This window comes from Anoplophora glabripennis, unplaced genomic scaffold, assembly GCF_000390285.2.
Source record: "Anoplophora glabripennis isolate ALB-LARVAE unplaced genomic scaffold, Agla_2.0 scaffold286, whole genome shotgun sequence".
NCBI classification, from domain to species: domain Eukaryota; kingdom Metazoa; phylum Arthropoda; class Insecta; order Coleoptera; family Cerambycidae; genus Anoplophora; species Anoplophora glabripennis.
The window spans coordinates 496,775-507,934 of NW_019416433.1; the positions used below are offsets into that span (position 1 = coordinate 496,775).

The 11,160-nt window shown below is 34.3% G+C and overlaps 1 protein-coding gene across 1 annotated transcript in view; it reads right to left on the minus strand.

Annotated features, from left to right (window-relative positions):
- Window positions 1–412: 412 nt before the first annotated feature.
- The window catches only part of LOC108908879 (sperm-tail PG-rich repeat-containing protein 2-like), a 45,954-nt gene continuing 35,206 nt past the window's right edge, over window positions 413–11,160 (minus strand). The window contains exons 7-9 of the mRNA XM_018713042.1: window positions 3,493–3,631; window positions 837–946; window positions 413–496 (exon numbers count right to left, since the gene is read on the minus strand). Of these exons, the coding sequence (XP_018568558.1) occupies window positions 413–496; window positions 837–946; window positions 3,493–3,631 (333 nt within the window). The remainder of the gene's footprint in view (window positions 497–836; window positions 947–3,492; window positions 3,632–11,160) is intronic.

Below are 11,160 nucleotides of genomic sequence, written 5' to 3' on the forward strand. Positions count from 1 at the left end.
CATTTGTTGCAAATTCGAAAGTGTGGAGATTTTTTTTTGTATTGTATATTTTTTCTTCAATAATCTTCCCTTAAAGTTTGTGCAGTTTTTTTCTGGGATTTCCTGTGTATTATATCTTAAAATATTTAAGTTTAGAACTACTAGAGATTTCTAAACATTAACAATACAATTTTGACCACAAGAATAACTCAATAAAAACAATATAACAAATACCATTTTTGAAGCTTTCCTTAAATCATTTTTGATATTAGACCAACAAATGTGAACTTCATAGATTTCCTGACCAGCAACTTTATCATTTCTGAGACGCGTGTTGACCTTCACATCCTTTCCGGGCATGCCAGAGCTTACTCTGTGAGTCATCTTTATATATTATCGGATGTCACGAGCACTCCGACATATATCACTTATATCAGTGTTGCGTCCTGCACAGAACGCTGAATTCGGAATGCAATCGGCAGTACGCGGTGAACCAGAATATCGTGACGCTGTTACCCTACGGATTATTTGGTTAGTAGCCGAAATAGTTATTACTGTTTGCCGTTGCAAGTATTTCTCGCGAATTAGTCAGCATCAAGGAGCTTTTAGGTCCGTGTGTTTAGTTCATGATCCAAAAGTTAAATAAATACACCGCTAAGCCGACGCCAAGAGGAGCAAGCGGATATTAATTGTTTAAACTAATGTTTATGTAATCAAAACAGAACTTCTTAAGTCACGAATCGAAATGAAGGCAATTATTTGTAACTAAAGCAGTCTTAAAAGTGTATCTCAAAATTAGTGTGTAATATTTTTACCAGCGCGTACTAGATAATGAAGCTTAAGTCGAGAGTACTTACGTGATATGTTCCTGGGCCAGGACCAGAAGGGGGTTGCTCAAATCTTGGACTAACTGGAATGTAGTAGCCTTTGTCGCTTAGACTTATTTGTTTGCAGTAATCAGCGGGACCTGTTGGAAATAAGGTGTCCCTTAGTTCGACTGTCAAACTTCTACAAGGTGTACCTTTGTAAAAACTAACACAAAATTTCTAATGAACTAGTGATCATCATCACTTTTTATGACGGTTTGAAAATTACTTATTGACAACGGTTTTATTAAAATATCTTCTACACTAGTTGACCTATCAATTTCAGTTTTAGTACACGTCCTTGGCTACTGTAATATATTCATAAACAATAGGTTGTGCAGAAACTAATTTTACATAGTTATCGTGATGAAGAAGTGTATGATTATTTTTATTTGTTAAAAACGTCGGTTTGACCAGAGATAACCAAAAAAAAATATTGTTCTTGAGAAAGTTTGATAAAGGACAAATTTTTCAATAAAATTTAAAAGTATCATGTAGCAATTATTGCCAAGGAAAACACTTCACATGTGTATTGTTCACGTACACAAAAATAAATGTTTTTAAACACTAAAGATGATATAAGATGTGCATTAGTTAGTTTATAAAGGGTGATTCACAATTCATCCAAAAAAAGTTTGAGGTTATATGCACCTTTAAATATAAATCAGTATTACCAAAAAGCATATTATATGTTACATAAAAACAGAAAAAAAAACAGATTTAGAGAAAAAATTAATGAGTTGATTTGATTTGGTAATTATTACTGTGATTTGCACATGCTCTTATTGCAGTGGTTTATTGTTTGCATCAGTCCTAGAAGTGTTCAAAATGGCCGATCTGTAAGGCAATGCAGAATTAATCATTATTGCTATAATTTATGGTAAAACAAGGCAAAATGGGTTTGCAGATTCTCCCTTGTATGCAGAACGTTCTTTGAGTAGATATGCGCCATATGCTGTTTCCTTTATCACGGTCATTCAACGAGGATGTGAAAGGGGACTGTGGAAGATATCAATATTTACATTGTATGGTACAATTTTGTACCTGCACTTCATCCCAGGGATGCTGAAAGACGAATCCAATTCTGTGAAATGATTTTAACTCGAACACCAGAAGATCCAAAGTTGTTACGCAAAATCGTTTGGACAGATATGTCAAAATTTTGTAACGAAGATATTTTTAATAGACACAATAGACACTTTTGGGCATCAGAAAATCCACATGTCATCCGCGAAAAATTTTCAATACAAGTTTAGTGTCAATGTATTTTACTTAGTTGAAGACAATCAGGTGAGGTACTTTATTTACGAGTACAGTTTAAATACACGAAAATACCTCCATATTTTGAGAACCGACAGATTTCTTAGAGGATCTACCCCTAGATGGTGCTCCACCTCATTCTGGAAACGAAGTATTCCGCCAATTAAATGAAATGTTTGAAGACTGGTGGATTAGACGTCTAGGACCCTGGAATTGGTCACCAAGATTTCCAGATATGTCACCACGAAATTTTTATATCTGGGGTGCAATAAAAGAGAAAGTGTACTCAATGCCAGTTTATTCCAAATAAAACCTAGTTGCCCGTATAAGAGAAGCCTTTGAAACTTTATTTTCTGTCCAAATATCCGGATATATTACAAGAAAGATACATAACTTTTTACAAGTAGTTGACGGTCATTTCGACCAAATTAACTAGATTTCTGAAAAATTTATTATTCGTATTATGTAAGTAGTTTAATTCTGTTATCGTATTAAAATTATTTTTAATTTATCCCTACTGATTGGTAGTAAATGAGTGCATCTCTTATTAGATAGTCTGCAAGTTGTATATATTATCTTGTGACACCCTCCAGGAATAAATAATAAATTTACAATGTCAGCATTTGAATAAATGTTAACGTTTTCCATTTTTTAACAATAAATAATACTCAAATAAACATTCACTGAATGTGTTAAATTGACAACAATAAACTGGTGACAGATTAGGTGCTTATTTTCATGTCCACTAAAAATTTCACAGCAATCCTCGCAAGAAATTATGCGATATCCGTTCACTGCACGAAAAACAGTAATTCGAAAGAGAACAAAATTGTTCTATTTAAAAAATAAGTTAAGATTGTTAAAAGTTGACTAAATTCGGCATTAAATTGCTATCACCCTGTATGAAATTAAGTCATTTTGAACTTAATGCAGGAAAGCTTATAGTTTTAGTTATATCCCCTATAAATTTTNCGAAAGAGAACAAAATTGTTCTATTTAAAAAATAAGTTAAGATTGTTAAAAGTTGACTAAATTCGGCATTAAATTGCTATCACCCTGTATGAAATTAAGTCATTTTGAACTTAATGCAGGAAAGCTTATAGTTTTAGTTATATCCCCTATAAATTTTATTATTCTAACTTTATCACTGTAAAATACACATCTTCCTGAATTAGGCAGTGCTTTTTTAATTCTTTTTGAAAAAATGAAATATATGTATCAAAAACGGTTAACTTTGAGAATAGGAAACCTTTATGAAAGTTCACCTAAAAATTGACGTAGAATCCAAAATGGCAATAATATACAAGGTGTTCCATTTAAAATAACGAAGATGACGTCAACTTCCGGTATAACCAGAACCGTTAGGGACAATGCATTTGTAACATACCCGGAGTCACTTCCTCCGAAATAATCCCTTTTCTTGCTGCTGTGGCATTAAACGACACTTCCATAGCCTGATGAGATATCTTTTCTGTAGCATTGTTGAACGCATTCGTCACGTTGTACGTTGCTGGGCTAACCTCATTCTGAAAATACACCATTGTGTTTTTATAATCAAATCTAATAACATTTTTAATATTGATGGAATCAAATGACGGTTTTAAGGTAAATTTTATGAAGTTTATACATTTATTAACACTGAATAATCAAATAAATTGTTCTGCTTATGAATAGAGCTGTTGGTAATGGTTTTATAAAAAAAAGTTACCTTACTTATACTAAAAGGAAGTAAAGTAAGCTTTTTTGTAGTAACATTGACTGTACATTTTAAATAGATTGATATAGTTTCTTTACAACAAACTATCTAAATGGAAAAACAATGTTGTACTTAATTTTAAACTTCAAAATCCACGGCATCCCCAACTAGGCAAGAAGTATTTTATTAGAACCCTAAAACAATCAATGCATAAGCGTTTCAGAGTTTCAATTTAACTTATAAACCCATATAATCCTAGAGCCAGCAGGAATTTCTGTCGACATAGGCGTCGGCGAAAGTTATTTTATGAGGAAATTATAAACTCTTGCAAATCTTTATAATGTTAACATTATAATGATTATAAGTTCTCAAGGGGGTTTTACTCTGAACATATGTCAATAAATCAGTTTTTTAATTTTTTTGCAAAAAATAGAGTAACTTTTGACGTTCTTTATTAATTTTTGAAAATTTCTTGTAGAATTCAAAAAAAGCTAACAGAGCACATGTAATAAAAATGGCGTTGGGTTTGTTGAAGTAGTCATAAAATATCTAATTTTTTATTTTATCAAAGGCAATTTTCAATGCACTTTTCTTCAACTTACAGGTAAGTAATAGCAACTTGCATGTCACTATTATCCTATATTTCATTGAATAGTCATAATAATAATTTCAATCGCTTTCAACTATTAACTCTTTTAAGACTCTCAATTCTATCTCAACAAATATCGTACGAACTATAAGGTCTTTAAATAACTCAAAAGGAAGAAATCTAGGGGACTTAAATCCGGTCGCTTTAGAGGCCACAGTTGGTTGGGTTTAACTGCGTATCAACCTAGCTATCTCTTTCGATACAATATGTTGAGTATATTATCGAGTTACCAAACTGATAAATTGTGCTTTGTCATATACAAACCATAAATGGCATCGAAAATTATGTAGTGCAACATAAAAGAGCAGCAGTTGATTTTTGATAAAATCACAGTATATTTCGCAATCTAATTTTAATGGAAGAAAGGACTGTTCAAAATGATAAGCTCCAATAATTTGGCACTTCTCTTTTTAGCCTTTGATTATAGTATTTGTAGCGTAGTGTATACAGGGTAATTCAGTCATAGTGTCATTAATTTTAAGGAATGAGTAGAATAGGAATACGCGATTAAAAGAATTTTAAAATGCATATTTACACTAAAAAAAAATATTTTCAAATCATTATTTAAGCTCCTTTTCGGACCGCTCCTGACTTATAAAGGTTTATCGAGAGTGAATTTTGACCTACCGTATTCGGTCACTAACCTAGCTTTTACTGTGTTTTTTATCTATAGTAGGTAGCAATGGACGACAAAACGTTAACGTTTTCACTATGTTTTATGAGTTTTTAGTATTATGTTCAATTAATTGTTTGGTTTGTAGTACGTATACCGTACTGTGTGACTTATTGCTTTTCAAAAAGTAATATTACCTATTTAAAATAACAGTACGGCTAAAAGAACACTCACTCATCCATCTATAGCATTTTGTTAAGTTGAGATCCGCTGCATTTTGATTTTGAAACCAATTGCAAAGTTCAAGACGCCTTGGGAAATCAGCTGTTTCGCTTCAACGTTGCGAAGTAGCCCGCCGAGATAACGGGAGTTAAGGGGTAATTTGCTTATTTTTTAAAAGGTCAAGTAAGTAGTAAGTACAATTTTTTTCGATCTTCTGTCTTTATTAGGCTTTCCGAATTCGTGGTTAAAATTAATCACATTATGACTGAACCACCTTGTATAACCAACGGTTAAGCCACTTAAAAACTAAAATCACACCATTGATTATATTATTAACATTGTCATCTACCTCAAAGACGGAGTCTAGAATTGTGGCACTTTTCAAAATTTGTTTGTCATTACCTGAGTTAAGTAATAGACGAAAGTTATAAAAAGTCAAATTATTCTACCAGCTCACTAGACTCTTTTTAACAACCAACAAGTTTTCGACCTATATATATAAAGGGCGAAAATTTCCGAATAATTCTGAAGCGAAATTGAAAGAAGATGTATTCGATGGACCTCAGATTCAGATCAGACATTGTTCAAGGATGCAACATTCATCACTACAATGAGTAGTAGCGTTGAGAAGAGTGCTTGGACTAGTTTCAAAGTTGTAGCGACAATTTTTTTAGAAAACAACAAGAGTCCTAAATACGAAGAAATTGTATTAAAATTGATAAAAGAGTTCCGAGACCTGGAATGTTTGATGGACTACAAGTTGCACTTCCTTCATTCACATCTGGATTGGTTTCCTGAAAATTTTAGAGATCATAGCGAAGAACAAGGCGAACAATCTCATCAGGTTATGAAGGTTATAGAATAGCGATATCAAGGAAGATGGGATCACAACATGATGGCCGATTTTTGTTGGTTGTTAAAAAGAGAAACGAAAAATAGAGGGACTAAACGAAAGCGTGACCCTTTGCATAGATCCTTTGAAGAAAAGAGAACACGTTATGGCAACAAAAATAAGAATGATTTGTAGATATCGTTCTCCTTTGTTTAGAAAGTAGAGTATTCTACAAGTTTTATTGCATTCTCAATCTTCTAGGCTGTTATCTCATCTCTCAGCACAAAAAGTAGATGGATAGATGGGTGGATGGGTGGGTTTTATAGGTGGTACAGGTGGATGGATAAATATGCGTATTCATGCATGAACGACTGGATAGAAAGATGTATGAATTCATAAATGGGTGGGTGGATAAAAAGATGGATCCAGAACTCTGCAACACGAATTATGCCAAGATATTGGCATTTTTAAGCATTTTGATCTATTTTCTGTTTTTGAATGAAATTGGACCAGCTTGTCTGACTCTATGATGATAAATTGGAATTAAACGAGTGAAAAATCATACGTCTAGTGAGCTGGTAGAATAATTTGACTTTTTATAACTTTCGTCGATCGTAAATGACGTTTTTTGTGAATTTTGACCTATTTTTTTAATGTTCCCGAAAACTCAGACCCATTGGGCCAAACCTGAAAGCAAATTCGGATTCAGCGGAAAAAAGTACATGGAAATACATGGGTCTGAATACCAGATCCGATACTTTTTTTTTGTGGGGCTGTGTAATTTTTCATCTCGATATGTGATAACAAATTTGATGTTTATCAGATATAAACATTTGCATTTTATTCTCTAGAGCATTATTTGATTTCAAATCTCATCATCACTTATTCCACTCTTTTACCTAATAGCGCAAACCAGTTTTACGGTACATGTAAAAAGCTGTACTGACAGCGAAAACTACGACAGAACAAGTTAAAAAAAAGACGCATTAGCTTACGTAGAAGTAGTTTTATGATATTTTACAATTTTAGACGCATTTCCATTGCTAACGCGTGTAAAGTTAAAACAAACTCTCGAAAAAATCTAATTACCAAAAGTGCCCCGGCCCTAACACCGTCTCCGTCCATGACATTCTGGAGGGTACGCCTAGCTCCGTCGCGACGCACAGGGGTGTAAACAACAGACAAGTAGCTAAGTGACAGTGTCGCGTTAGCATTTGGCATAGAGCGGGGCGTTAATTGAAATATATTGTCTGGGCGCTGATTGTGCGGCGGTGCGATGTTTTGATCAGTGCTGTGTGTGCTAGCATGACGTTTTGTAACCACTTCACACTTCAAGTCCTCCACGCTCTTGATTCATGTTTATGGTTTTCAATTTTCTGGAAGCCGTTCGCCTCCCGAGGGGCACTTGCCAACTTGTAACAAGCTGGAAAGCTTCATTATTATGCCGCAACGTTTACGTTATAATTATATGTGGAAATGCGTCGACGTCTTTGATTGCTGAAATATGGAGAACAAGGGAAGGTTTAGTGCTATTCCTTTTATCCGATTCTCTTTGCCCGCGCTTAGCGCCGGCAGAAGAAGGAGGCTTCTTTAGCAACATTTACGATTATTTAAACATGTGTTTTCTTATAATAATCATTGTCGCAAATAATGCCTTGCAAAGACTCTGTAACAGTTTTTTTTTTCTTTATTTTGAAAGTAAATAGTATATCTACTTTGTATTGTTGAAAGATGCTTCGATTACACAGACACATAAAAAAAAGTCCAAACCCAAGAGACCCACCCACATGTCATTTCCGAAAAACATGGGTGTAGCTAGGGGGGCAGCGGGTGCACGACCCACCCCAGAAAGCCCGGTGCCCACCCCAGAAAAAAAGATCTAATATTGTCATCATTGTCATATCGGTAAGTCGGAGACTGCGTGATCTTTTTTTAATCAAAACGTATTCAAATTTTAGGTCAGTAAGTCGCTGTCTTTTTTTTGAGGCCTACATAGAGCTTGCAGCCGTGAGCCCACTCCAAGCAATGGCCCATGCCGAAGGATCGAAATGAGGCGTTAAACACGACCCTGTAGTCAAAATTCACGACTTTCCGATGAATTTAGGAGAAAAGTGAAATATTTAGGTGAAAACTGGACCAAATATGCATTTTCCAAATAATATATTTGGACAAAATTTATTAAAAAATCGTGTTCAGAGCATCGAAATCCTTCGGAATTGGTATGAGAGTCTCTTTGGACTATTTTTTGTGTGTCTCTACAGAGATTAGAGATTCTAGAGATTCTACCGTTTATTTGAAAATTGCGGGATAAATGAGATCAAAGTGCTGATCAGGGAGACTAGGTAAGGAGAACGAACTCAATGTAAACAAATATCTTACCAAATTAGAGTGTGCTAGTGTCCCATATGTGCCGAAATAGTGGAGGGAAGGAAAATTTTTATTTAATAAGTATTTAAAATCAAACTGCAATTTTTATTTTGATTTCTACGTTAGTATATTTCTATTCATTTTAAAATAAAATTGATTGTTTGCTTACTTCAAGTTTTGCCAATTTTCCCTTATGAGTTCTGTTTCCTCGTCTAGTAGTATGTTGCGTAATCAGGGGCTCAACGTTATGCCTATAAAAATCATGGCTAACATTATTAGTGTTCGAAATATTTGAAAAAAAAAACGAAATTTTGAGAATTTTTGTTTCAGCCTTGTTTAGGGTGATATTGGAGAAAGAAGAACACTTTCTCGTGTTGACTTTTTGCCCTCTATCGAATGGCATAATCAATTTTTATATGTAACGGTTCGTCTTTCCAGAACCATCATCAATTTCATTTTTTGAATTACGAACCTGGAAGTTTTATCACATTTTTTGCAGGCCTTCATGACTTCCAATACTATACTACCTCAGATCGAACCAGATTCAGACGTTTTGTCTCGAAAAATTAATCTTTAAATGTACTCGTTCCAAATTTATCTAAATTTTTTATTTAGATTTCTATGTTTATTGAATTATTGTACAGGCTGTCTCAAACTCCATAGTATATGGGCCTACTGTGAGGATATAACAAATTTAAATAAAATCTGGAACACGTGGTGTTAAATGGGATGAGGTAAGCTCAATTTTCTATCGACAGTATTATCTTTGGGATATGACAGAAACGACTAATGACGTCATTAATTATATTTTTCCAGAAACATACACAAATTTTTCTCCCGTTAAAAAGCTCTCTTTTTTCTAATAAACTTTTATTAGAGAAATTTTTCTGTATTACTTAATTCCCGTTTAAAAGTTATAAGCAACATCCGCCTAAAGAGTCCCAAAAGAAGTACCACCTAAAAATCACATTAGCGGTGGAAGGATCAAGTAGTCGTTGGAAAATAATTGAATGTTCGTTGTTTAAAGTGCATAAATGTCACAAAATACTTGTCATTACTCAATACGAAAGTCAAACGTATAACTTTTGTGCTTAAAAAATGTTTTCTCATTCAGAAAAAGTTGATATGTTGCTAATTCACGGCGAGTCACAAAAAAATTTAAGAAGAGCTGTAGAGTTATATCGAGAAAGGCATCCAGATCGTCTCATTCCTGATCATAGGAGCTTTACAAGATTTGAGGCGACCTTGCAACGAAATGAAGATACATTTTCTGTTCGGAAAAAATAATTGACTAAAGGGTAAAAAACAATGTTAATACAACTAGACTGTTACAGTATTTCGAACAAAGTCCACGAAATTCTATACGGCAGGCTAGCCAGGAATTGAATTTGGAAAAATCAGCCGTTCAACGAAATTTATCATGACTGCAAAATTCAAACTGTTGATCAGAACCTTTTCGGCACGTTCTTTGGACGGACGAAAGTCAGTTTGTCAGTAATGGTTTGCCAAACAGGCGCAACAAACACTACTGGTCTATTGAAAATTTTCACATTGTAAATCCAGTTCAAAACCAAGACCATTTTGGAGTACATGTATGGTGCTGCATCATCAGTAGGCATTTAATTGGGCTTTATTTTTATGAACATACATTGAACAGCGTGAGTTACCTAAATTTCCTACAAGAAAAACTTCCTGCACTTCTGGAGAATGTGCCATTGCAGCTACGGAGAATCCTGCGGTTTCAGCACGACGGGGCTCCACCCAATAAGGCCAGGATTATGCAGCATTATTTAAATAACAGTTTTTCAGAAAAATGGATTGAGCTTAATGGACCTATTCACTGGCCCGGAAAGTCACCAGGAGCTCAATTCTTGACGGTGAGAGAATAGAATGCTCCCTGGGGAACATTCCCTCAATTCGCTCTACTACTGTTCTCTCACAAAATTCATACTGTATTCTCGACACAAGGGGATCGAGCCATGAAAGTGAAAAATGAGGAACAATGTTGTCAAATGTACCGACCAATCAGAAAGCAGTAAATAGGCGGATGAATGAAAACTAGTGATGAGCTAGTCATGAAATAAGTGTGCTACTTATTATTGTTATTTGATTGTCAGTGTCAGGTGCAGTCTAAAAAGGAAAGAAAATAGAAATCAATAAAAAACCGAAGCTAAATCCAGTAAGTTCTAAACAAAAAGAACTTCTAATATATTATATTGAGGGTAAAAAACGAATGTACACTGGAATGTTAACACCCAGCTACACTAGAGAGACAATGATGGCTAACTGGGAAGAACTTACAAATATTTTAATACTATTTTAGGTAGATTCTATTATTATTTTATTCGACTACTGTACAATCCCTCAGGTAAACACAAATTATACGAACGTTTCCTCAAAGTTCTCGAAGGATATCACCACAAAACAATAACTAGAGATATGAATATGACAGATTGCGGAATTCGTAATTTGTGAAACGTGTCAAAAAATATAGGGTTAGGTTTAATGACCCCTGCCTGTTCCCCCGAAAATATCAGTAGAAGAAATAGTGAACAATTCTTCTATCATTACTCAATAGAACACCATTCAAGAATACCGATTAATGTGTTTTAGTAGAGACACGCCCCCTTTCTCTCGTTCCTTCTACTCCCTATAATTCAAGAATAAAGTCCCAGA